At 40.8% G+C, this 27,145-nt stretch overlaps 3 protein-coding genes across 3 annotated transcripts in view; all 3 read left to right on the top strand.

Moving 5' to 3' along the window:
• LOC306868633 (caspase recruitment domain-containing protein 10-like) overlaps positions 1-27,145 on the top strand; it is a gene marked incomplete at both ends in the record, with an annotated part of 72,505 nt that overhangs the window by 24,599 nt on the left and 20,761 nt on the right. Inside the window, 4 exons of the mRNA XM_079414891.1 lie at positions 31-271; positions 1,028-1,094; positions 1,172-1,274; positions 1,349-1,507. Of these exons, the coding sequence (XP_079271017.1) occupies positions 31-271; positions 1,028-1,094; positions 1,172-1,274; positions 1,349-1,507 (570 nt within the window). The remainder of the gene's footprint in view (positions 1-30; positions 272-1,027; positions 1,095-1,171; positions 1,275-1,348; positions 1,508-27,145) is intronic.
• LOC306861346 (uncharacterized protein) lies at positions 4,346-9,095 on the top strand (the record flags this gene model as incomplete). Its single annotated transcript, XM_079403560.1, has 5 exons — positions 4,346-4,390; positions 7,213-7,290; positions 7,387-7,416; positions 7,486-7,659; positions 8,815-9,095. The coding sequence occupies 5 exons, from the start codon at positions 4,346-4,348 to the stop codon at positions 8,845-8,847; spliced, it is 360 nt and encodes a 119-aa protein (XP_079259686.1). The 3' UTR covers positions 8,848-9,095.
• The window catches only part of LOC306861337 (alpha-2-macroglobulin-like), a gene marked incomplete at its 5' end in the record, with an annotated part of 23,085 nt that continues 4,904 nt past the window's right edge, over positions 8,965-27,145 (top strand). The window contains 36 exons of the mRNA XM_079403548.1: positions 8,965-9,137; positions 10,676-10,859; positions 10,926-11,082; positions 11,190-11,242; positions 11,337-11,357; positions 11,481-11,646; positions 11,730-11,814; positions 11,882-11,996; positions 12,792-12,912; positions 12,991-13,100; positions 13,178-13,348; positions 13,423-13,647; positions 13,742-13,954; positions 14,035-14,184; positions 14,570-14,695; positions 14,776-14,869; positions 15,305-15,422; positions 16,649-16,874; positions 17,047-17,170; positions 17,246-17,361; positions 17,440-17,491; positions 17,570-17,653; positions 17,735-17,911; positions 18,033-18,108; positions 18,176-18,332; positions 18,407-18,481; positions 18,563-18,725; positions 18,800-18,984; positions 19,058-19,276; positions 19,347-19,468; positions 19,719-19,800; positions 19,882-19,965; positions 20,055-20,160; positions 24,294-24,400; positions 24,470-24,585; positions 24,703-24,877. Of these exons, the coding sequence (XP_079259674.1) occupies positions 8,965-9,137; positions 10,676-10,859; positions 10,926-11,082; positions 11,190-11,242; positions 11,337-11,357; positions 11,481-11,646; positions 11,730-11,814; positions 11,882-11,996; positions 12,792-12,912; positions 12,991-13,100; positions 13,178-13,348; positions 13,423-13,647; positions 13,742-13,954; positions 14,035-14,184; positions 14,570-14,695; positions 14,776-14,869; positions 15,305-15,422; positions 16,649-16,874; positions 17,047-17,170; positions 17,246-17,361; positions 17,440-17,491; positions 17,570-17,653; positions 17,735-17,911; positions 18,033-18,108; positions 18,176-18,332; positions 18,407-18,481; positions 18,563-18,725; positions 18,800-18,984; positions 19,058-19,276; positions 19,347-19,468; positions 19,719-19,800; positions 19,882-19,965; positions 20,055-20,160; positions 24,294-24,400; positions 24,470-24,585; positions 24,703-24,877 (4,728 nt within the window). The remainder of the gene's footprint in view (positions 9,138-10,675; positions 10,860-10,925; positions 11,083-11,189; positions 11,243-11,336; positions 11,358-11,480; positions 11,647-11,729; positions 11,815-11,881; positions 11,997-12,791; positions 12,913-12,990; positions 13,101-13,177; positions 13,349-13,422; positions 13,648-13,741; positions 13,955-14,034; positions 14,185-14,569; positions 14,696-14,775; positions 14,870-15,304; positions 15,423-16,648; positions 16,875-17,046; positions 17,171-17,245; positions 17,362-17,439; positions 17,492-17,569; positions 17,654-17,734; positions 17,912-18,032; positions 18,109-18,175; positions 18,333-18,406; positions 18,482-18,562; positions 18,726-18,799; positions 18,985-19,057; positions 19,277-19,346; positions 19,469-19,718; positions 19,801-19,881; positions 19,966-20,054; positions 20,161-24,293; positions 24,401-24,469; positions 24,586-24,702; positions 24,878-27,145) is intronic.

Genomic DNA, 27,145 nt, shown 5'->3' with positions numbered 1-27,145 from the left:
ATGATTCAGTCTTTTCCTCTCTCTTCTCAGGTTATTCTCGTTTACTCGCTGAACTCTCATCTCCGTCTTTCACTGGCGCCGACTCGTTCTACGTGCGCGTGAACCTTGACCTCTGTCACCATGGCGACGCACCGTGTCTCAGGGTTTGCTGTGACGATGTGCTGCACGTCACAGACACGCGTTACAATGGTAAATATCAGTGGCGCTGCGTTCGCGTCGACAAACACACAGGGGCGCCGCTGCAGGCCGGAGCCGTGCCCAACTACAACAGGTACATAATGCATACAATACATGATCACTGAAATATTATCAAGTATTTAAATAGCATCCCTTTAGCTGTAGTGACTAAAAATCTATGAAAATGCACATAATTGGTGGTTTAGGGTGGGATGGACTTTGGGATGGAAAAATTGTAAATCCATTATTTTATGCCTGGAAATTAAAATGTTCTTTATGTTGTTGTTGTTGCTATTTTGCTGTCCTATGTTTTTTCCACTCCCGTAAAATTGTTTATATTTATATATGGCTTTTCCCCTGGTTAAATAATAATATCCTTTTAACTGTATTGACAAGAAATTTATTAAAATTGGTGGTTCAGGGAGGAATAAACTAAAATAAATCAATTATTTGATGACTGAAACTACAATTTATTTTAATGTTGTTTAATTTATGTATGTTGTTTTATTAATAATACTCAATTTTGTCATCCTATCTCTTTTAAACTCCTGTAAAAGTGGCATTTTCCTTGTAAAACAAACACACACACATACATATATTATTATTATTTTATTCTATAAATAAATGTTTGATGCTTGTTGCCATCATCTCCAGTCTCACAATCTTCTCTAATAAAGCAACAACTGCTGACAATATTGAATAAATATTATTTATTATATAACCACATCACAATTCAGCATGCAAAAATATTCAGGGAAGAAGAGCAATTGCAAATTCATATTCAGATGTCGTGGATGTTTAATTTTAAATTGATCATATCAAACATGTCAGACTTGTGTTTTCTCTTCAGGGCTCAGCAGCTGCTGTTGGTGAGACTTCGTACGATGGCGCTGGAACAGAATCAGTGCAGGAGGAAGGTGACGGTCTTTCCGTCCGTCTGTCTGTCTCTGTCTCTCTCACAGACACTGACTGATTGTTTTTTGTCTGTCTGTAGTTCTGTAAGAAAATCCCTGAGCGCGTTCGGCTCATTAAAGCAGTCGCGGCGAACTATCGCGAGATTGGCTCATCTAGTGCGGTGCTCTACACACTCAGTAACCGTAAGCCCCGCCCACTCTAACATTTAACCAATCAGAGCGAATATTGTGAGTTCTGAATGTGTGGGTGTTTGTAGGGCATGAGGAGCAGCTGATCCCGTTCAGTCTGGTTCAGAAGGTTGGGGTCTTCAGAAAACGGCCAGTGGTCTTCTCCCCGTCTATTCTGTCCCGCGGGATCATCGAGCGGCTGCTGCAGCCGGCAGAATCTGGTCTGGACTTCAACACCTGCCATCCAGGTACAGCGGCGGATCCTAACTACAACCACAACCATGCTGCCTGTCCCTTGAAATAAACTAAATATATTCACTGAAAATATACAAATAAACAGTGCACAATATAAAAACAATAAAAAGTATTTATATGCTTTATATTTATATTTTCCCCAGATTTCAACTTAATTGACAGCTGGTCAATTTTATAAACCTACTAAAATTACTAAAGATGACTAAACAAAATAAAGACTTAAACTACACGAAAATGAGAAGTGTTGCCTTGTAAACCAAGATATATATAAAGATGACATAAAAAAGATGGCGTTAAACAAATATTAAAACTATACTTTCTTTATGTTGTTTCTACATTAATTTGAAGATTGAATGTGAAATTATTGCAATATAAAAGTATAATTAAAAACTTTAATGTTAGGTGGGATTAATCACAATTAATTTCAGAAAAAGGTGCGATTTAATTATTTTTTTAATCGATTGACAACATACACATACACACACACACACACACACACACACATATATATATATATATATATATATATATATATATATATATTATAGAAAAAACAAAGTATATTTTTAATATTTGTTTAATGCTGTCTTGTTTATGACTGAAGGCAAGTATCACTGATGTCTCTATTAATTTTTTTCCTAATATTTAACCATTGACTATAGCCATTTAACATGCAGTATAAGTGAGAGCTATTGTTAGACTTTAAAAAATAACTTCTAATTTAAGTGAACTTAAAACAATCTTCACATAACCCCATTATAATAAATGTCATATACCTGTGCCCCTCAGCAAGAAAACATAGCCTAATTTAATAAAGTTATCAAATACTAAATTCTATTTTAAATAAAGATAAAGTACAACTAAAGAAGTTATTGATTTCCTCTTTTTAATTTTGTTCTTTGATTAACAGACATCACAGCAGCTGGTTATTAGGTTATTTTGTCTGCTGCTTTAAAAACTGTCACATTTGATGCAGATCTGACACTGCTTTGAATGTGACTATAAATAACAAACACTTGCATGCACAGTTTTAAGGCAGCTTTAATAGCCTTCTTTTGTAATTTCATGACTTAACTGATGACATATCTACGACATTGCATACTCGTAGTTTCATTTGGGTTTGAGTATGATACAGCGCTTTAATATAGTCTAACTATTTGTGGTGCACTTGAAGAGCATGCTCTACGAGCACAGTATGACAGCTGACAGGACAGGAAGATTCGTTTATATGGCCTGACAACATCTCATCTGACCGCAGTTTACTGATATACTGATGCTTCTCGTCTCCGGTAACGTTTCCGTGCTCGTTTGATTCGCGTCTGGTCTGGCGCAGAGGTGAAGTTGGAGCTCACGTCTGAAAACTGTCCCATTTAATGTGCTTGTAAAGACGTTCTGCATCTGAATAAACGCAATTCTTTAGCAGGGGCACGTTCAGGCTCACACCGGTGTCCAACGTTTTGCTCCGGTTTCCAGGTTGAACGACATGCGTCCTGGAAACGATGTGCAACGGGGTTTGAGATGTTCACTACTCACTGCTGTGTGTGTGCACTTGGATGGGTTAAACGCAGAGCACCAATTTCGAATTCAAAAAGAACACAAAGAATGGCCTTCTCAGCTTCCATAGTTGCAACTCTTGTGTCATCAGAACAAGGTGTTCAACGAACCACCATTTCCGTTTAATAAACCTTTTGCACCGTTTTTTCGGGGCTGATCGTGGCCCAGTTTTGAGTGGGGTGGCCAAAACTGGCCCCGCCCCTGTGTTAATAGCATTAAATATTTTTAACGCGCTAAACTGAGAAACTTATTCGTCTGTGTTAACGTGCTAATTTTGACACCACTTATATATATATATGCTTAAATAACCTACTAAAATTACTAAGGATGACAAAACAAGCATAAAATAAATAGTAAAACTTGAACTAAAATTTAAACGAAGATAGAAAAATTTACTAAATGCTACAGTACTACCACTAAAATATATAAAAAAAAATACTAAACATGGCACAAACACACATGGAAATTACTACTTTTATTACTACTTATAAAAATAAAGTTACAAAAGAAAAAATGGAAATATAAAAAACTAATTCAAAGTTTAATAGTATCAAAAAAAACAACAAAAAAAAAAAAAAAACGAAATGAAATGAAAATGGATAATCTTAAACTTCATTTAAAATGAAAACGAATACTATATAAAAATTCAAAATATTAATAAGGGGGAAAGGGAAGTGGTGTGTGGCCAAGTATGGTGACCCATACTCGGAATTTGTGTTCTGCATTTAACCCATCCAAGTGTACACTCAGTAGTGAACATACACCCGGAGCAGTGGGCAGCCAATGCTGCGGCGCCCGGGGAGCAGTTGGGGGTTCGGTGCCTTGCTCAAGGGTCTCACCTCAGTCGTGGTATTGAGGGTGGAGAGAGTGTTGGTTATTCACTCCCCGACGGACCTGAGACTAAAAATGACTAATAAATCAATGATACTAAAATAACACTGCTACTGCATTTACAGCTGGGATTTACTTTGTTTATTTGAAAATGGTTTGTTTTTAACATGTCATAAAATTTTTTGTGTTAAAAATCTTGATACCTTTTAGTTCATAATTTCAATAATTTATTATCGCAAAGCTACTTCTCAATCTATTCTCAATTTAGTTGGCAATTCATCAGCAGAAAACAAACAGCAGGACTTAAATCTCCCTCGATGAAACTAAACACGAATCGGGCGTCTCTTTCAGAAACGCCAAGTTATTTTTGGTTCCATCGTTCTGTGCTTTATTTAAGCTGCTTGCAATCATCTGCACTAATAGCAGTGATACTAATTATTGGAAACATGCTTCATTTTAAAGACGGAGTTAACAAGTTCAAGATAAAAGATGTAAAATCATTGCTCGAAAAGGATTTTAAATCTTTTATCTTCAACTTATTAACTCCGCCCTCAATACATTTCCATTGCTTGAAAATAAAGCATGTAATAGTAGCAGGTTTAAGCCAAGCTTATTTCAGTTAGTCTGACCTATTTTGAACCAAATCAACTGACAATAAGTCAGACTAACTGAAATAAACCTGAGGGGTATTGCACAAAAGTAGAATTAAGAAAGCCAGGATAACAGAACAGTCGCAGCTTGACCTAGTTTAATCAGTGCATCCTGTCTTAATCCGTTGCACGTTTGCTGAGCCAGGATGAGAACGCGTGGATATGTCAAGCCAGGAGTATACAGGTCCTTTTCAAAAAATTAGCATATTGTGATAAAGTTCATTATTTTCTGTAATGTACTGATAAACATTAGACTTTCATATATTTTAGATTCATTACAACACAACTGAAGTAGTTCAAGCCTTTTATTGTTTTAATATTGATGATTTTGGCATACAGCTCATGAAAACCCAAAATTCCTATCTCAAAAAATTAGCATATCATGAAAAGGTTCTCTAAACGAGCTATTAACCTAATCATCTGAATCAACTAATTTACTCTAAACACCTGCAAAAGATTCCTGAGGCTTTTAAAAACTCCCAGCCTGGTTCATTACTCAAAACCGCAATCATGGGTAAGACTGCCGACCTGACTGCTGTCCAGAAGGCCATCATTGACACCCTCAAGCAAGAGGGTAAGACACAGAAAGAAATTTCTGAACGAATAGGCTGTTCCCAGAGTGCTGTATCAAGGCACCTCAGTGGGAAGTCTGTGGGAAGGAAAAAGTGTGGCAGAAAACGCAGCACAACGAGAAGAGGTGACCGGACCCTGAGGAAGATTGTGGAGAAGGACCGATTCCAGACCTTGGGGGACCTGCGGAAGCAGTGGACTGAGTCTGGAGTAGAAACATCCAGAGCCACCGTGTACAGGCGTGTGCAGGAAATGGGCTACAGGTGCCGCATTCCCCAGGTCAAGCCACTTTTGAACCAGAAACAGCGGCAGAAGCGCCTGACCTGGGCTACAGAGAAGCAGCACTGGACTGTTGCTCAGTGGTCCAAAGTACTTTTTTCGGATGAAAGCAAATTTTGCATGTCATTCGGAAATCAAGGTGCCAGAGTCTGGAGGAAGACTGGGGAGAGGGAAATGCCAAAATGCCTGAAGTCCAGTGTCAAGTACCCACAGTCAGTGATGCTGGTGTTGGTCCACTGTGTTTTATCAAGGGCAGGGTCAATGCAGCTAGCTATCAGGAGATTTTGGAGCACTTCATGCTTCCATCTGCTGAAAAGCTTTATGGAGATGAAGATTTCATTTTTCAGCACGACCTGGCACCTGCTCACAGTGCCAAAACCACTGGTAAATGGTTTACTGACCATGGTATTACTGTGCTCAATTGGCCTGCCAACTCTCCTGACCTGAACCCCATAGAGAATCTGTGGGATATTGTGAAGAGAAAGTTGAGAGACGCAAGACCCAACACTCTGGATGAGCTTAAGGCCGCTATCGAAGCATCCTGGGCCTCCATAACACCTCAGCAGTGCCACAGGCTGATTGCCTCCATGCCACGCCGCATTGAAGCAGTCATTTCTGCAAAAGGATTCCCGACCAAGTATTGAGTGCATAACTGAACATAATTATTTGAAGGTTGACTTTTTTTTTTTGTATTAAAAACACTTTTCTTTTATTGGTCGGATGAAATATGCTAATTTTTTGAGATAGGAATTTTGGGTTTTCATGAGCTGTATGACAAAATCATCAATATTAAAACAATAAAAGGCTTGAACTACTTCAGTTGTGTTGTAATGAATCTAAAATATATGAAAGTCTAATGTTTATCAGTACATTACAGAAAATAATGAACTTTATCACAATATGCTAATTTTTTGAAAAGGACCTGTATAGTTTGGATAAATGCACGTTCACGGCATTCTTAAAAAGATCACGAAATCGATCACAGAATCACCGATGCAAAAATCGACAAAACCCGTGCGGCATACTTTTCGCCTAATGAGCAACAGCTTCTTATGGAAACGTATGAAGAAGTGAAACATATAATATGTAAAAAAAGGCAATACAGCTGCTGTAATAAAGCAAAGAGAGAATGCCTGGCAAACAATAGCGGACCGATTGAATGCGTAAGTAGTCCAAATAACCAGTGCTCCACTGAAACCCTCATAATTACAATTCAAGGAGTTACTTGTCATTTTCCAAAATAATTGTATACTTTGCCTTAAATGTGACCAGTGGACATGCATTTAACATGAAGAATAATTGCAAACACCTACCCACTATGTGCATCTATTTGATCTATTTAGTTTCTTTTATGTCTATAATCTGTTTAATCTTTTTACTCTTATCTATTTGTATGTAGGTTTTGTTTCTAATTGATTTGATGTAATCTATAATCAGATAATTTGCTCTATTTTTATCCATCTAATCTATTTTATCATTTGTATCTATCTATCCCACAGCCATATCACCCTGTAGCCCAAGACTGGTTGCCCACTGAAGCTAAGCAGGGTTGAGCTGGTCAGTACCTGGATGGGAGACCTCCTGGGAAAACTAGGTTGCTGTTGGAAGAGGTGTTAGTGAGGCCAGCAGGGGGTGCTCACCCTGTGGTCTGTGTGGGTCCTAACACCCCAGTATAGTGACGGGGACACTATACTGTCAAAAAAAGCACCGTCTTTTGGATGAGATGTTAAACCGAGGTCCTGACTCTCTGTGGTCATTAAAAATCCCAGGATGTCTTTCGAAAAAAGTAGAGGTGTATGTATTGAATATGGCAGAGGGAAGCCACATCTACGGCAGTGGAGTGCACTTCTGCCGATGATGAGACCGTGTCGCTGGACTCCAGAAGGCTCGAGGTATCATGTCAATTTTGTGGAAATGGACACATTTTTTTAAGTTCATAATAGATAAGTCAGGGAAGTGTTACTAATAGAAAATATCATTTGTTACAGGATCCTGACATTGGGCAGCCTGGTAACATAGTGAGTATTGCCTAAAGTAAATTTACATTATGCAAAAATTCTGCTATGCTAAATAAAAGGTGTTGACAGAATTCACAAACTGTCAGATATCTCTACACAACACATCTTAAGAGACAGATCGAGCTGACAGAAGTCAAGATTGATGTGAACAAAAGAAAGCTGCAGGACATGGACCTTGAGATGCAAATTAAACGCAAGACACTGAGGAAACTAGAACTGGAAATCCAGAAACTAGAAAGAGAAGTAAGTGACTTCAGTTCATACTGTAACCATGACTGTAACACAATGTATTAATCATCATAATTGTTTCTCTCCAAAGCTGACAAGTGATAACAGCTAAATAATAAAAGAAAAATATTCCAAAACCAATGTGGTCTTGTAACTTTTTTTTTTATGAATGTCAAGTACACTTTATAGTTATTGAGCCAGTGAAGTGGAACTAGAATTTGGGAAGATAACCACAGTGTGTGCTACCGATGCCAAATAAAATTCATGTACACATGAAAAAGTTATATAGCCTACATTATCCCTTATTAAGGGATGGGCTAAATCAAAACTAAATTAACTGAAATAATTTGCAATGTATTGTTCTCTAACAAGTCTACCATTTCTGTTATCTGGGAATATGGCAGCATTGTCCCAATCAACATCCAAAGCAACTCTGGGAGCCCTTTCTTTTCTTAGGCTGGCAATATTGTGCAGCACTGTGCAGGCAACAGTCACGTCACATGTTCTGTCTGGGGAGACCCTCAGGTGGTGCAGGCACTGAAATAGTGATTTCAGGAGGCCGAAGGTCATTTCAATTCGAGCCCTGGTTTCGGCATGGGCATGGTTGTAAGCTTGCTGTGCTGGAGTTTGGGGGTCTGTAAGGGGAGTCATCAGAAATGTCTCACAGGCATAGCCTTTGTCCCCCAGCAGCGCACACCAGAGAACTCCCCTGCGAATACAAAACATAATTCTTACAAGTACTGTACTCTTGATGTTCAAGGTGCTTAAAAAAATGGGGTGGCTTACCTAGAGAGGAGTCTCTGGTGAATTCTACTGGCCCGAAAGATTCTGGAGTCATGGACTGAGCCAGGCCACTTTGCCTCTAAATTTGTGATAGGGCAGTCAGCATCACAGATCATCTGTAAAAATATATAGCCTATTAAGGTCATTTAATGCACAGAATAATTATGTAGCTGACAGTAACCATAACTCATTCTTAACTGAACATTGACACAGTGGAAGGATTTCCTGTTAACAATCTGAGGGGCGTTGGATACGAATATGGGTGCAATCCACTGTACCAATTACATTAGGAAAAGCTGTAAAACAAAATAATGAGTGTCATACTGTGACTGCTAATGTACCATTTGTAGTAATCTGTTATTATTCGTGTTACCTGCAATCTTGTAGAACTCCTCCTTGATGTGGATGAATCTTCTGTGACCAGGGAAGGTGATAAATATGTGCACAAGAGATTTCAATGTCAGACTTACATTTCTTATTGTGCGGCAAATAGTGGCTTTATTGAGGTTTTCTGCATCACCGACAGAATACAGAAACATGCCACTTGCAAAGAATCGCAGTGCTACGCAGACCATCTGTGGGACAGTGAGAGCATGGCTCCGTGCTGTCCTGTGCTGTATGTTTGGACCCAGCAGCCTACACAAATATCTGATGCCATCACCTGAGAAACTGTACCTCTCAGTCAGATATTCGTCTGAAAAGGCCAATGGGTCTGCCCTATCTCGGAAGACTCTTTCATGCCTGAATGCTCGTCTGAGTATTAAAACTTCCTCATCAACTACATCATCCAACAAAGGGCAAACCATTGTGAATAGGAAACACACAAATCTTTAGTCTATATATACTACATATTGACCTCATTACGGACTTAATTGAAACCACATTTGCAACTTCATGAGCCATTTCTTATCTCATCAACTGCAATAAAATATAATATATTGACATTTGTTCTCATTCAACAGTACATTTCTACTCTATACTTGCATATATAGATATACACAGTCTATATTCTATTTCTCATATTGTATAGTATAGTTCTTTTGCACTGTGTTGGCATTCATTGTGGACAGCAAAGTAATAATTGCTCAGGAAAATCCGCTTTCCTCACTGGGTGTATGACAATAAATGCTTTAAATCTCGAATAATATATATATTCATCAAACCTCTGACAGTGAAATGAACAGCAGTTTTCAATAATAACTAAAATAACAGTACGCATACTTAGATGAATGACAGTATATCTACCCCCGGTTTCATAGACAAGGCTTAAGCTAGTCCCAGACTAAAATGCATGTTTGAGCTGTCCCAACTGAAAATATCTTGCTCTGACATATCTTAAAATATGTCAGTGTCATTGTTCTGTGTCAAGATGCACACCTGTAATGTTTTCTTCTTAGGCATTTTTGTAAAAGTTGTTTAAATATCTTAATTGAACTAAGGCCTAGTCCTGGCTTAAGCTAAGCACCGTTTGTGAAACCGGGCCCTAGTATTTTAATGCAGGACCATGAAGTGACTACAACACAATATCTAGTAGGATTTAGGGAGGAACTAGCCGATAAATCACTAGGATTAATCTTAGCCTGGATGTTAGCCTGCTCCGGAGCAGGCTACCTGCAAAGTGTAAATCTCCATAGTAACTTAATGTAGATTAATTTAGCCTCCCTTCATGCAACCGAGTCAGGGCTAAATTCAGACAGGATAACTGGAAAATCCCAGCTTAATCCCTTATCTTGCTTTTGTGCAATACCCCTCTGGCTTATTTGGTAAACTTGTTTTATGAAACAGGCCCCTGTATGTATTATGTTTTAAAGCTAAACTAGATTGTAATAAACCGACCAAATTATTCCAGGTTGGAGGTTAATTATTGAAATTAACGAGCTTAATGATTCCAATTAAGAGCGTTTAAATATTGGCCATTGGTGCAGGTGATTGAGAGTGACAGAGCTTGATAGAGTTCTGCAGTGTTTCTGAAGTTCGTGACCTGATTTGGGGCTATAGTCTTGGATGATTGTGCTTCATGGCTATGAAGGCGATTTGTGTTTGGAAAGGGCTCATTTTAGCCCTTTTCTTCTTTGCTGTTGATGGACAGAGATCCAGACCGTAAGTAAATTGGTTTTGAGAGAGAAAAGTTGTTTTTGTTTTAACCTGTTTCCTTGTGGTCCGTTTTTAGTCTCTCCTAATATTATGGAATGTTTGCTGATCTGATTTATTACTGCTGATGATAAATGTCAGTCTGATGTTTTCACAGATCCTTCTTGGTGACGTTTCCTGCGTTGATTGAGTCTGGCTCTGCTGCCAACTTTTGTTGGAGTCTCTTAAAACCCAACGAAAGTCTCACAATGACCATGTTTCTGGTTGATGAGAAAAATAGGACAACCCTGCTTGGGCAGCGGAGCTCTTTGACAGAGTTTCACAGCTGTTTTAGATTTCAGGTTTGTCAATGTGTGGCACATGCAACACTCATCCCCCCTCATCCTTAACAATGTGTTTCTTTACAGGCTCCTCGAGTAGATGGTGAATTAGTGCAGAGCTTGAGGGTGATACTTCAAGGGAGGTTCTTCAAAATGACTGAAGAGAGGAAAGTGATGTTTAGATCCTACCTGCCTTTGACCTTCATCCAAACAGACAAACCCATCTACAACCCAGGACAAACTGGTGAGCTACAAATGACCCTTGGATAAATGCTAGAAGTGATCAGAACTTGGCTTAATGGACTCCCCTTGTTCAAATTCTTTATCAATTTATCCGTGTCCCTTCTGCAGTCAACTTCAGGGTTGTGACCATGGATGCTAAATTTGTTCCTCTTGATCAAATGGTAAGGCCTGATCTGCTTCTAATCTTTCAGTGCCTTTTTTAATTTTTATTTTTTTTAGTACTTGAATGCCTAATATTACTGTTTGTCTTTACAGTATAGTCTAGTGGTGGTGGAGGTAAGCTTGTTCTGGATCAGGTCTTTGGATAGAATCAACACTGGTTTACTTCTACATGTTCTCTGTTTTTACTTTAACTTTTGGCTTGCAGTTTCTTATTCCAAGCTTTGTCCCTCTCAATAGGACAGTCATAGTAACCGCATTGGTCAGTGGACAAATGTCTCATCAATGACATGGATATTGCAGCTTTCTCACCAGTTAAACCCAGAGGCTCAGGACGGGATGTACACATTGAGGGCTTTCATTGGTGACCGAATGTTCTCGCAGGTTTTTGAGGTGAAAAAGTATGGTAAGTCACCACATGTGATGTGCAACTGGTAGATCTGATGACACCTCTCCGGTCCTGACTTGAAGCATTTGTTTCTGGTTTAGTTTTACCCAAGTTTTCAGTCACTGAAACTGTACCGCAGATGCATAGTGTGGGAGATGTGGGACTGAAAGTTGAGGCTTGTGCCAAGTAAGAGTAAGCTCTTATTTTCTTGACGTTTTGTTTGGTGTGCGTTTGATCTCAACGTTTTTCTCAGATACACATATGGTCAACCTGTACCTGGTGACGCGTTGGTGGAAGTGTGTCGTGAGCCATTTCCATACTCTGTGGTCCCTGGCGTGTCTCGTGTGTGTCTAATTAAAACCACCAAGGTATGTGACTTGCTGTACAGAGCAGGATCTTTATTCCCCTCTTTTCTGCAAATTGCTGTTGGGCAGAATCCTCTCATTTCCAACCATTATTTCTCAGGAAATGAAAATACAATATTGAATTATTAAACATTGTATCATTAAAGTTGCAATTATACCTTATATTGCTATCATATACTGTTGTGTACCAACATTAACATTTCCCCAAAATCACGTTTAATCGGAGATAAGAATGCTGGCAGCAGCGCCGTCTGTGTTCATTAAAGTCTGTGGCCACGCTGAGCCTTTTGACGAGAAGGCTTCAATGGTAAACCAAAGCTAATGACCGTGGTTGCATGCATCTTCCTAAACTCCATTTTTAAAGGCTTAAAAATCTATCCTCAGAAACGATACATTACACCTTAGCACTACCATTACTTCAAGAGAGAGATGAACCATTATATAATTCATATAACGGAATCATGAATAACCAGTGTTTTGAGGACACTTGCCTCGAAGGACGTGTTGCTCGACGAGGATCCGTTGTGACTTTCAATCTTGAGACCTAATGCCGCGAGGCTCCTGTGGAGTTACGAGACTTCTCAGACAGTTGAAGTGTCCAACGGAGTTAAGAGATTTGCTCTAACCAAATCTAAAGTGTTGAAAAATGGCTAATTTGTAAATAAATAAAAAAACAGACCCATGTGGGGACTGGCCAATAGCATCGATTTGTGAAATGACGCTGCCAATTTGGACGTAGGTGGTTTCCACCCGACAGCGAAATCTACTCTTAAATCTGACTTTTTGTTCTGCTACCAGATGAACGACACTGGTTGTGCTTCCCTTACCTTCAGTACGTCAGCATTTTTCGGCACCAAATTTGAAGATAACCTGCAAGATTCATTTCTTGTTAACGTGAACGTCACCGAGGAGGGAACCGGTGAGTTGTTGGTAGATTTGAGCCAGTGACTTGTCTTTATTTGGTGCATTCATGTTTGTGGCACTACTGTCCTCCCAGACATGGTGATGTCCAAATCCACAACTGTGTCCATTACGTTTGAAGTTGGCAAGGTCACGTTTTTGGAGCTGCCAGGTTTCTTTGACACTGGATTAGTGATTAATGGAAAGGCAAGTTGAGGTTTATTTCTTAATAGAAAGTTATGCTCGCTGGTTACCTTTTTTTTTCTAACCTTCTTTCCCAACAGATCTTGGCATCTTATTTCAATGGGACTTCAATGGCAAGCAAGGCAGTCTATCTCCTGGATGGTAGCCAATGGCCCAACAAACTGCTGTTGAATCTGACCACAAACCAAAATGGACTTGCTACTTTCTCCCTCAACACTGCCGACTTCCCTAAAGCAGATCTGAATTTGGTGGTACGATTTGCCTTTTATCCTATTTTTAAATGAAGACTTCTTGCAAAAACCAATTCTATTATCCGGTTCCTCAGGCAAGTGCAACTGCAGAGGTTGTTTATGGTTATAAATCGCCATACTTCAGCACCGATACGAGGACTGTGTCGCTTTTCCATACTACTCCAGACAATCCAACATTCAGTGAACTGACAATAGTGAAGCTTGAGCAGCCACTGAAATGTGGCACCAAGTATCCAGTTTTGGTCAAGTATTTGTTTGTTGGAGAGACTGGTGACTACAGTGCAGACATCATCTATATGGTGAGTGGACTCTGGTTCTGTGACCCTTTGTTTTGATGACAGTGCTATAGTCCACTTGTAGACACTCTTTATGCACCAGTCTGTCTTCTGTCAGGTCTTATCCAGAGGAGTGATTGTTCGGCATGGATTTCAGAAGGTCACAGCGAGGGCTTTGAATACACTTACAAGTGGTACAGTGTCGTTTGAGCTGTCTGTCGGTGTCCCTATGGCTCCAGCAGTCCAGATTCTGGCCTTCTGCGTTCTGCCCAGTGAGAATATTGTTGCTACAAGTGCATCTTTTGACACTGAAACGTGTTTCCAAAACAAGGTATCTGGACCTTTCACCGCTCTACTTCATGCGAGTACTCATGATTTGTCCTTCAGCGTGTGAGCTGGTTCTTGTTCCAGGTGTCTCTGCAGTTTTCTCCTGATACGGCTGTTCCTGCTGAGGGAAACATTTTGACTGTCTCTGCTGAAGCAGGATCCCTGTGTGGCCTCGGCGCTGTTGATCAGAGTGTCCTGATCATGGAGTCCGGGAGACGTCTGACTGCAGAAGCGGTAACCATGTGCCACTGATCAGATCTCCTAGTTTAACTTGGCTGGATTAACATCTATTGCTGACATGCCTATTGGGGGGGTGGATTTTTTTTTTTTTTTTTTACTAAATCGTGTTTGACTAGGTTCCCCAATGTGCCATAGTTGGTTTGCTTCAAGATCCCCACCTGGGGTTTTCAAGCAAGCCCTGGAGCACTGCTTGTTTGTGCAACATTTTGTACGTTTCCCTTCTTGGACACCCAATCTGGTCTCTACGGAGCAGTTGAATTGGATGTTAAATCAGGGGGACACACAAACAGTACAGTGCCTTGGGTGCTCCAGGACATGTCTTAAATTTAGCTTAACGAGGTGTTTTTGACATTGACCCCCCCCCCCCCCCTGTTTTTAGGTGTTCAACTTGCTCCCAGTGCGTTCGCTATCAGATTATCCATTTGGCGTTGAGGATGAACAGGAGTGCCTGAATGTTCGACCCCGTCGAGCTGTTCTTCCTGACCAAGCTTACGAAGCTTTCAAGGTAGGAAATGGCTTGTAATGTAGTGTGTGGTTTTTTTTTTTTTTTTTTTTTTTTTTTAAATGCGTCCTCTGCTTTGACAGAGTGTGGGGATGAAGGTTGCCACGAATCTGCCTGTCCGAGAACCTCACTGCCTGACGTACAGAGGCCTGAATTACTATCGCAACTTCCATGACGGTATGGCTGATAGGGTCTTGATCTAAGTGTCTCGTAAGTTTAAAGTGTCTAAGGCTTGCTGGATGATGGTCTGTATAGGGTTGTTACCGCAAAGGCCTAAACGGTGTTATTCCCGATATGGTGCATTGAATGGCAAGATGTACTAATTGGTGTTAACTAAGCTTTCAATGCAAAATGAATACTTATTCTGGTGACGTGAATCCTTGCATGTACCCTGCAAAACATGTAATGAAACGACTTGCACCCCTTAAGACCACCATTTAATATCTTATCTTGGAGTTAAGTGTGCTACCGCACCATCAGAATGGCTCTTAAAAATGAGAGCCTGGTGCACAGACTTCACTTATCTAATGAATGGACAAACCTCAGTTGGCTGTTGCAGTCCTGGTATTAATGGCTCTTCTCTTACAGTGATGTATGTTCGTGGTCCTGTAGCCTTTGCAATGGCTCCTGCACCAATGGCAGAGAGTGCTGGAGGCGAGAGCAGCTCCTTTGACGTGACCGTCAGGACTTACTTTCCAGAAACCTGGATCTGGCAGCTTGTTCAAGTGGGGTTAGTAAAGCATCTCGTTTCATGTAGTGCTTGAAGAACTTGTCTAGCTGGATCGGGTGACTTATAGGGTTGAATCCTAAATTCTGCCAGGCTGTGGCCCTCCAGGAACTGGGTTTGATTCCCCTGGGCCTGTTTTCACAATCTTGAGGCTAAAAGTAGCTCATAACTTGCCAATTTGGGAGAGAACCCTAAAATTGATGGGCAAGTCCGTCCTAAATTTAGGACCCCTAAACGTTTGCTTTCAGTGTTTTGATGTTAAAACTACCCTGATAGCGCACGTCCGTCTCGCAGATGTAAATCCAAACATGAAAGACATCTCCAAGACGTGTTTGCTCCTCTGCAATGCGTCTATAGGACGTTTCCTTTTAGATGTCAAATGGACTTCTATTGGATGTCTTTAAGAGGGTTATGATTCAGATGTCAGACGTTTGTACACCGCAGATGCTTTCCAGATCAAGAGATCTTTAACCTATCTTGCAGATGTACATGTGCTATCTGGGTAGCTCCTAAATCTGTGAAACGTTAGTAGTGAAGAGGACTCCTGAGTCACTAAGACCGAGCTACAAACTACCCTAAAATGGCTGTTGCTGGCAATCTGCCTCAGAAGGAAAGCTTGGGGCTAACCTTTTAAAAATAAAGTTTCTAAAATACTTGCGTTCTATGTCCTTGTTTTCATTAACATCCAGTTGTGTGGCTTTTTTTTTAACTGTTTGCATGCATTACTATCAGCCAAGATGATTCTGCTGTTAATTAAAAGGCCATTTACGTAGACCTAGCCACTAACTGTTTTTGAAAAGCATGCATGTAAAAGGCAGACACTAAGCTGAACACTTGCTTAACTAGTGACGCTTATCCTGCGTTTTAATCTGTGGCACTTTTTTTTATTAAACCTTTTGAGTACAGCAACAGCATATTGTGCTGTACCATTTCTATGAATAAATCTGACAGTCTATCACTGTGCATGGTTGGTAAGCATGCTGAACTCATCCATAGCAACTAGGTAAACCCCACCCCCTTACTCTTACTATAAGGAAGTCTTTTAGCTAAAAGTTTGTCTCAGCAGCTTTATGAAGGGTTTAAAAACACTTGGCTACACTTTTACTGCCATTTAGGAGAAGTCTTAGCGGTAAGACTGTTTGTGACAACGGGCCCAGATCTAAAGCCACTTGGCCCCAATTGGTTTACCTCTCCTGCCCCCTTCATTTATACTTTCGTTTGTCCTTCAGAGACTCTGGATCCACACGAGTTCCCCTTAAGGTTCCTGACACCATCACCACATGGGAAACGGAAGCATTCTGCTTGTCCTCCAAAGGTTTTGGTTTGGCTCCTCCTGTTAAGATGACTGTCTTCCAGCCCTTCTTCCTGGAGCTCTCCCTGCCTTACTCCATCATCCGTGGGGAGTCTTTTGAGCTGAAGGCCACAGTCTTCAACTATCTGCCCAAGTGCATCAAGGTCTGGATTCACTAATGCAATGTGTCTTTGGTTGTGAGATCTATAATATCAGCTTACACATCTCTAACAGAACTGGAGTATGTCACCTTGCTTTGAGCTCTCACTGCAAGATGTAGAGAAGATGCCCTTATCTTTACTAAATGTGCACTAACAATGTGACTTTCATTGGCAGGTTAAAATGAGTCCAGCTCCCTCCTCGAACTTCACACTTCAACCTCTTAATGAGCTTTACTCATCGTCCCTCTCTGCCAATGGGAGAAAGACCTTCAAATGGATTCTCTCAGCTTCTGTTCTCGGTCTGTTTTGGACTTTATTTCTTTCCTCCTTCCTAAATTGAGGTGTTGTTGCTCTCTTCCTGTCTGTCTCTGCAGGACCTGTCAATGTGACCGTCAGTGCTCAGGCTGAACCATCCCAATGTGGCACTGTGTTTGTGCCTGCGCCTGAGAGAGGACGTGTTGATGTAGTCTCGCGAAGTCTACTTGTTCTGGTAAGTGTTAACCAACCTTCTGTAGCCTGATCGTGGAGCTCATGCTGCTTTACTGATTTGGTGCCTTTTGTCTTCTAGCCTGAAGGAGTTGAAAGGATCTTCACCCAGAATTGGCTACTGTGTCCAAAGGGTTTGTTTGGCTTTACAGGGAGGATGGATTTATTCAAACAATAGACTAGTACTCGGTGCTGATCTGTTCTGTCCACAGGAAGTGATGTTTCAGTAAACTCGGCTCTAAGGTTTCCAACAAATGTTATCCAGGGATCAGCCAGATGCTCCGTTTCAGTCCTTGGTAAAGTGTGGGTTTTCTTTTGAGGGGACATTCAACAATTTAGTTTCTAATATGGCTTTTTGGTTTGACCTTTTCCTCTAGGGGACATGATGGGCCGAGCACTAAAGAATCTTGCCAACTTATTACAGATGCCATATGGCTGTGGAGAACAAAATATGATCATTCTTGCTCCCAATATTTACATCCTGCAGTACTTGGAAGTCACAGGCCAACTCACCGACGCCATCCGACAGAACGCCACCAGTTACCTTCGGAAGGGTATGGATAAACCGATCCATTGTTTATTTGGACTAAATCCCAAATCCTACGTATTGGGGCATATTATGCTGTAATCTGTTTCCTGACCGAGTTCCCGGGGTTTTGTTTTTGACCTGTACAGGATACCAAGGGCAGCTGAACTACAGACACAGTGACGGTTCATACAGCACATTTAGTTATGGTGCATCCAATACATGGTGCGTTTCATAGTATTCTTGTGTTGCACATTGTTGTGGTTTGTAACGAGACTTTTTTCATGGCCAGGTTGACCACCTTCGTCATGAGGTCTTTTGGCCTAGCAAAGCGTTTCATCTTCATTGATCCGAATGGCCTCCAGAGCTCAAAGGATTGGCTGATCAGCAAGCAGGGTTCAGATGGCTGTTTTATGCAGCAGGGGACTCTGTACCACAGTGACATGAAGGTGCGTGCTGGTTTTAAATGTGCCACAACTGATCTGAGTTGAGACCGCTCTTAATTATGCTGCTCCATTTTTAGGGTGGTGTTGGTGATAACGTGACCATGACCGGCTACATTGCTGCATCACTGCTTGAACTAGGCGTCCTTGTCACGGTAAAAACATGCCTACCAGCAGTTATACAAGCTCCTAGCAGCTGACCTTCAGTTACGTTGTGTGTTCCCCTTTGCTTTCAGGATCCAGTAATCACCAATGCCCTGTCTTGCTTGACGCCTTTTGTTGGGAACCTGGGAAACACTTATGCCACAGCTCTGCTGGCCTACACCTATAGTCTGGCTGGAGAGACCAGCACTTGTTCACAGCTTTTAAATGCCTTGGACAGGGTTTCCATTTCTGAAGGTGAAATTTTACCAGCTTGTTTGAGATTCACCATGTTCTTTTGCCGTCAACTTTCTCTCCTGTCTCTTCGTAAGGCGCTAAGCTCCATTGGTCTCAGACTACATCTGGTGACACTCTGGCGGTGGAGATCAGCTCTTATGTGCTGCTGGCGGTTCTCTCTGTACAGCCTCTCACGCCAGCTAATCTGAGCTATGCTAACCGCATTGTCAACTGGCTCGTGGCCCAGCAGAATCCCTATGGAGGCTTTTCTTCTACCCAGGTGTCTTAAAGTACCAAACAGAAGTGCAATCGTCCATATCGGAGTGGTTTTTAATCTGGTGCTTTGTTTTTAGGACACAGTGGTGGCTCTTCATGCTCTGTCTCTGTATGCCACTGAAGTGTTCAGCTTGACGGGCTCCAGCACCGTTACTGTAGAGTCATCTTCGGCAGGAGAAGTGTATAACTTTGATGTGATTCCGAAAAACAGGCTGCTATATCAGGAGAAGCCGTTGAAAAACATTCCTGGCGAATATAGTGTTAAAGCAAAGGGCTCCACCTGTGTGTCCGTGCAGGTCAGTATCTTCACCTGTTTAACTTCTGCTTCTGTTGAGCCGAATTCTAAATTTTGACTTGTGTTCCCAGGTTGCATGTTTCTACAATATCCCCACACCCATTAAAGCTGCCAGAACACTTGGCGTTGAGGTGACGGTGGTGAGGGACTGCAAAGTGCGTGGAGCTGATCTCACGTTGAACTTCACTGTAAGGTAAGAACAACTTGGCTGTGTAAAGATGCCCTAGTCAAACCGGACAGTCAAAGGCCGCTGTGTGCCTGAGCCGTTCTGTCCCATGAAAGGCAGACCAAATCATACTGTTCTGATGCACCACATCCCCTAGTATCAAAGCATGGTTGAAATGGCTGCCACCTGAGCAGCATTAAACCATTATTGTTGAGACTTGTGTGGAGATTGTAAATTCAGAAGAGCTTGACTTGACGGCATTTTCCCCTCCATTCAGATACAATGGTGCAAAACCAACTACTAACATGGTTATCGTGGATATTAAACTCCTATCAGGTTTCACAGCAGATACATCACTGGTTCGTATGTTTGAATGAATTGTCAAGCCCCAAAATACTTGAAGCTGCTTCGGCTGCAAACAACGGTATCTATCTTCACAGCTTGGGTCTCCTCCAGATTCACTTGCACCATTAGTACAGCGGGTTGATGCTGGAGATGATCGTGTGCTCGTGTATCTGAAAGAGGTGAGATGCCCACTGGGTATATTCTCTATCTGCCCTCCTTCGTGTATATGTATGCTCATGTACTTCTCTTTATCCCTTCTCTCTCACAGGTTCCCAAAGGCGTCCCCATGACCTACAGGATGCAACTTAAACCGGTTATTGCAGTGCAGAATCTCAAGCCAGCAGTCGTTGAGGTTTATGACTACTATCAACCAAGTATGCATTCAGTGACTGTTTCTGGCCAAATTCTGTTAAACCCCATTAAGCTAATTTTCCCCTTTCTTTCAGGTGACTCGTTTGAGACCACGTACCTGCCCCCATGCCCATGATTGTGCTTCATGTCTGGCTTTAGAATTCATGAAAGAAATAAACTTAAATCAGTCACTTTGTTGCCTCGAGCATCTGTTTTATTTTCTTTGAAGCTGGTCAAAACTCAAACTTCTGTTTGACCTGTGATCTGAGGTTCTTACATGGTTGAAATGCATTTGTCCACACAGTGGCTGTTAAAGGGGTAGTTCACTCAAATTCTGTCGTTCCGAACCCTTAAGACCTTGGTTCCAAGAGATGAACGAATCACGATTTGAAATCTGAGAGCATTCTGACCCTCCATAGACATCAACGGTAGGACATCAGTGGTTCAACCGTAACTTTACAAGGCTAAGAATACGGCTTCATTCAACAATTCTTCTCCACATCACCCTAGGTGCCATTATGCCGAGTATTAGGACTAGGGATGTGCATCTCCTCACTGAGGCTGAGCCAATGCACAGCCTACAATACATTAACGATGCATAAAGCAGCTACCGACGTGATTCACCCTATTACAATGCCGTGTCATTCAATGCAATATGATGTAATGGAAAGAGATGATTGCTCTCTTCGGTACAGACAGCAAATCCTAAATTCTTAACCTGTTAACCATCACCGGCGCACTGAACGCTCTTTGTTTGCATGTGTCATTGTTTTCTAACAGAATAAATTAAACGGGACAAAGTTAATCTTGACAAACTATATCATTCTGAAGGTTTAAGCCTCAAGCATCGATGACAGATCGCTGTTTTTCGATGGAAAGCTTAAGGAATGTATTTGCTACATTTGTGTAAGCAGTACACATCAAAACATGCAGAGTAAAAAAAATCAGTACGTACCTTTTTATCATTGTAATAACGAGTCACAAACGCGTCCACTGCTGAAATCCCAGTTTAGTTAGAGGTAAGGGTCCACAGAACAACATCCCAGCGAGCACTTTTAGTCCAGCGACACAACATTGTAATAAGGATGACTATTCCTTTGTTTTAATTTCTTCTGGAGTTATTGTTCGCGTCTGTAAATTACGCTCAAAAACAGAGTCTTGGTGGTAAAAAACAACACTGTGCTGTAGCATACAGTTTTACAAACAGAATGAGATCATCCACGGAAAAAAGTCTTAAGCGGAATATAGTTTATTTGAATTTGGCGCTCTCTCCAGACAGCGAGTGATGCAGCTGTTATCTGAGCGGGCCGTAACTTGGCGATCTGCTTTTCCATAAACTTTTTTTTTTTTTTTTTTTCTCTAACATTTTGTGTATTGTGTGGGGAATGTGGCCGTATCTGCATGATTATCTGTATGGACGCAATACATTTGGTGGTTATTTTTTCTCAAACGGGGGCTGGGGGGACTATAAATATTTTCAGAAAAAATATTGCAGGAATCGCATTTATTTTTTTTTCATGGTATCGTCTTCAAATTTGAAATATAAACTCATGAGACGTGTGGCTTTCAACCCATTACTTTTCTGGATTGCTCCAGGACATATTTCATGTATATGAAATAAAAAAACATTCAGTGTGGGAAAATATTTTTCAATGCACGTGTCTATAACTTTTTATCTTTTTGAGCATTATCAACTCTGGATTATAGATAGTAAAGCCAAGAGTGTCTTCTTTCCAAAGATGCCTAATTTGTTTGTGTAGCGCACTTTGTCAGGAAATGTTACCTTTTTAATTTAGGTATGTTATTTTTACCTGTGAGGCCCCAAATGGGGGGTGATGGTTAACAGGTTAAGTGAAAGAAAGTGAAGAGGACTTTGACGATCTTGAAGAAGTTTATTGATGCATAGCAGTGACAAAGTACATGTAGTACCTTGGGTTCAACGGAGTCGGAATCAGTCCCGAACATAAGTTCTAACTTTTTGTACATTTCCAGTCTACATGTAAATGAAGATGCTCGTTTTGTAACAGCTGTGGTCTGTAGGTTAAGTTCTGACACCCCTTTGTCTGAGGTGGTTCTCTGTGTCCCACACCTGCTACCATTTTACAATTGGTCACCTTTTGCTCAGGATTGATCATCCCAAATGGTCTACAAACAACTGTTGACTTATTTCCCAAAATGGCTTAATTATAGAGAATGAGCATGATCAAATATATTGTGGAGTGGAAGTTGGGTCGAGGCAGACTATAGATTCTTACAGTCCCCTCTTTGATGCTCTTGGCCCAAAAGAAGCATCACATCCACTCCCTTACACAGATTACACCTCCCTTCCTGGGTATAGTGCCCAGTGGCGGTGAAGCCCTGTCTTAGGTTGTCCCCCTCTGGCCAAAGGAAAATCTTACCCGTCATTGGGTCATCACCTCATGCACACTGGTTATCGCTCCGTCTAATCAGGCAAAATTTATCAGAGACTTTTCTCAAATTTGGCAATTATTTTATTTATTTTTATTTTTTTTGGGGGGGGGGGTTTGGGAGAGGAGCACTTGAGAACCACAACAAAAAGCAAAAGGAATTTTCTAAATGTACTAAACATGATGACAGTACAAACATAGCCAAAGGAGCAAAAACATCAATCAACAGGCAACGTGTGTGTGCTGTTTTCTTCACATGTGTTCTGTCCCTTTTATCAATGTGAACATCCTTTGTCCACGTGTGTATTCAATAGACAATCCTGTATTTGAGTATGCATATGTGTCTTTCTAGTGTCATGTGCAGTGAGTCTGTGTCTTTGTGCATTTCTTTGTGTGGGTATGTCCTTTGCCCACTCGTTTTTCATCTTGGTGGAACGACTGCTGTCCATAGTCTCTGAAATGGTTTGATCTCTCCTTGTTTCTCTTTTCCATTTTTTTATTCTTTTTACTTTGAAAGTCCTTCTAGAAGCAGTCAATGCTGTTGTTGCAGTTTGTGAAGTTCCATCAGGCCCATCCATCCCATGGTGGGTTTCTAAATCTTTTTGGCTTGGAGTCCTGAATCTTGTAGGTCTGGAAATCTCTGGATTTCTGGTTCTGATGATCACTCTGTTCTTTAATAAGTCTTTTTCTTGTGGAAGTTTCCTGGCTCCACTAGTTCTGCTGGCCTTCTTGTCCTTCAGATGACCGAATCATCATTCTCCTGGAGGTACTTATAAAAATAAAGTTCCAAAAGAAAAAATGGAAATATAAAAAACTAATTCAAAATTTAATACTATTATCAAAAAAACAAAATGGATAATCTTAAACTTAAGGGGAAGTCGTGGCCTAATGGTTAGAGAGTCGGACTCGTAATCGAAAGGTTGCGGGTTCGAGTCCCCGGCCGGCAGGGATTGTAGGTGGGGGGAGTGAATGTACAGCGCTCTCTCCACCCTCAATACCACGACTGAGGTGCCCTTGAGCAAGGCACCGAACCCCCAATTGCTCCCCGGGCGCCGCAGCATGGCTGCCCACTGCTCCGGGTGTGTGTGTGTGTGTGTGTGTGTGTGTGTGTGTGTGTGTGTGTGTGTGTGTGTGTGCGTGCGCGCATTTGTTCACTACTCACTGCTGTGTGTGTGCACTTTAAACGCAGAGCACCAATTTCGAGTATGGGTCACCATACTTGACAATACTTCACGGCTTTTTTTACTTTACTTAATTTAAAATGAAAACGGATAATATATAAAAATTCAAAATATTAATAAGGGGGAAAGGAAAGTGGTGTGTGTCCAAGTATGGTGACCCATACTCGGAATTTGTGTTCTGCATTTAACCCATCCAAGTGTACACTCAGTAGTGAACATACACCCGGAGAAGTGGGCAGCCAATGCTGCGGTGCCCGGGGAGCAGTTGGGGGTTCGGTGCCTTGCTCAAGGGTCTCACCTCAGTCGTGGTATTGAGGGTGGAGAGAGTGTTGGTTATTCACTCCCCGACGGACCTGAGACTAAAAATGACTAATAAATCAATGATACTAAAATAACACTGCTACTGCATTTACAGCTGGGATTTACTTTGTTTATTTGAAAATGGTTTGTTTTTAACATGTCATTCAATTTTTTGTGTTAAAAATCTTGATACCTTTTAGTTCATAATTTCAATAATTTATTATCCCTTTTATGGATTGTTTCCCCTGTTGTTATTATTGTGTGCAGAGCCAGTGGAAAGTTGTGTGCGTCAGGATAAGAGTGTGTTCCTCATAGACTCTACAGATCAACCACTGGAAATCAAACTACAGAGTATTCAAGAGGTTATTAACCAGGTAAACATTAACACACACACACACAGTCACAGCTGTGTCAAAACTTTGTGTTTGTGTGTCTGTGTTCAGGACAAGCACTGTCTGCTTCAGCTGGGCTTGAATCATGTGGAGAATCTCCTAAAGCAGAGCATCTATCCCATCATCATCTACATCAAACCCAAAGACAAGAAGGGACGCAAGTTCAGGTGCGGATCTGTATCTTTCTGTCTCTTGACATTGTACTCACAACATCAACCCGACATTGAGCTCTTGATATCACGCAAACATTAATCCCCAATGAAACCTGTGTGTGTGTGTTTCAGGAAGGTGTTATCGGGCCACCGAGAGGAGGACCTGATGGAGACCTGTCAGATGGAGGAGCTACAGCTCGAGACTCTTCCTGTGATGTTCAGCACGGTGGAGCCAAACGTGTGGAGCAGCACGGATGAGCTTCTGGCCGTCATACGCAGCACAATCCTGAGCCAGCAGAGTGCCATGGTGTGGCTGGAACAGGAGCGACTCCAGTAGATACGCTTCCTAATGCGTTTCACACTTACTGTTGTTTAGGATTGGTTATGGGACAGATGGTTAATGACCATACCTGTCATATAGTGGTTACATCTCATATACTTCATAATGTGAATCCACTAATTTGAATAAAAAGAAAATAAAAAATATATTTGAACAAACTAATGCTGGAGATTGGGTTTTCTAAAGTTTTATGCTCATTTACATTTATGCATTTAGCAGACGCTTTTATCCAAAGCGACTTACATTGCATTCAAGTTACAGTTTTTACATTTGATCAGCTCTTCATTTTATCAGTTCATGTTTTATATCACCTTTTTACTGTGCACTTCATTGAAGTAGTTCAACTTTAGATATCACGGAACTGTACTGTATGTTCTTTTTTGAGATGTATCTGTGAAATTATCTGTATTTATTATGATCTCCAACCAGGAGAACTGCATGACTACATTCATACAGTGTTTGGGATTGACTACCATCAGGGGTTACAACAATAGAAAATATTTTTTATATTAATCAAATCTGTGATCCATATATTATCCATATGACTGTAAAGCAGCTCATGTTCAGATCTTCTCAATGTCACAATCATTTCCAGCATCAACCTGCTCCACTCGTGGGTGAGAGGAAAAGACCATCTTTTAGATAAACATTTACATTTGAAAAAGCTTCAAGCATCTTGGGATTTTGCAAGTCATCTTAAAACACATACAAACCAGGGACATATCTGCTGTGAAGCCTGATGAGGCATGTTAGTACTTTTGCTCCTTTGCATCTCTTGTTTTAAACTAGTATAAAACAACCAAAGAACACACTTTACAGACTCTTCATATTTATTATTGGTATTTGATGATTTGTAAATTGCACATTTTCAATAAAACATTTGCAATTGGTTGTATAAGGCATTTTCATGCATGTTTGGCTTGAGTTTTGTTGTGCTTGCACAAAGGTTCAATTCTCTCTTAAAAAATGTTTCGCAAAGCTCCTTCTCAATCTATTCTCAATTTAGTTGGCAATTCATCAGCAGAAAACAAACAGCAGGGGGCTGTTCCATAAACCAAGATTAGAGTATAAGCCAGGCTTATTTCGGTTAGTCAGGCTTATTTTTGGTAGATTCGGTTTCATAAATCAAACTTAAAAAAGTTCAAACTCAGTTACCCCGGCAACTTATGCTGGCAAACTAACCTGGTCCGGAGCAGGCTAACTGTCAGGCTAAGCTGAGCTCCTCTAACTCTGACCAATAGGAACGCATCCATATTACCACTGACTCTCTCACATACAGTCAGTTTAATTTAGTATCGGTCCAAAAATAAAAGTATACAGAAAATACACCTTAAATAATCAAATAAATAAAAAATAGGCTACAACCAACTGTATTTAATGTATTGTGCCCAAAATGTAGGCGAATGACATTTTAACATTGTAGCTACTTGTGCATGCAGTTGATCAGAAGTTTCTAGCCATGCAGCCTTTCTCTCTGAATTTATGACAGCTGTACCTTTTATGGTTATTAGAACATTAAAACATTACAATCTAAAATGTCTCTTTAAAGCATTAAAGCATAAAAACACAATCAAAAGTTAAAATCACTGAATTAAAAATTTAAATTTATAATAGAAATCAGAGTACATTTTAACTGATAAGAGGAACACACATTTAACTCATTTGAGCTAGTGATTAACAGTTGCTGCTATCATAAAAATACACTTATATGTAGTAAAATTCTATGTGTCACATTTAATGTCCAACAACAAATATTTTAGCAGAATGTATATTTTATTCAGAATTCTTGCGCTAGTATTCTATTCCGCTCTGTCTGTGTAGCGCGCATGCGCGCCGCAGCGCTCGTTCTGTCGCATAAGCCCCGCCCACTCCTGACAGCTAAATGGATATATTAGCATGGCTTTCTGACATTTACAGATGTAAAAAATATACCTGTGACGTATCAGTTATGCACTGAGGAAAACACAATGTTTCAAATGCGTTAAACAGCACAAATATTCGCTGTTTGCTATGGTGGATCGATTTGATCCATGATCGACATTAAGGGCTGCTTCAGAATAAGCGTGTACGTCACATTATCCTGACTCACTGAACCTGGATAGCATTAGTCAGATTGCGTTAACTTGAATTGTCGTTTATGGAACCGCTTTAGTCCCGATTGATTTGTTAGGTTATTTCAAGTCAGGTTTTGGACTTTAATCCCCGCTTTTCTTAGCGTCTTTTATGGAACAGCCC

This window comes from Barbus barbus (assembly GCF_936440315.1).
Source record: "Barbus barbus genome assembly, chromosome: 4".
NCBI lineage: Eukaryota > Metazoa > Chordata > Actinopteri > Cypriniformes > Cyprinidae > Barbus > Barbus barbus.
The sequence above is the reverse complement of the archived record's forward strand: the minus strand, read 5'-3'. Positions and strand labels throughout refer to the sequence as shown.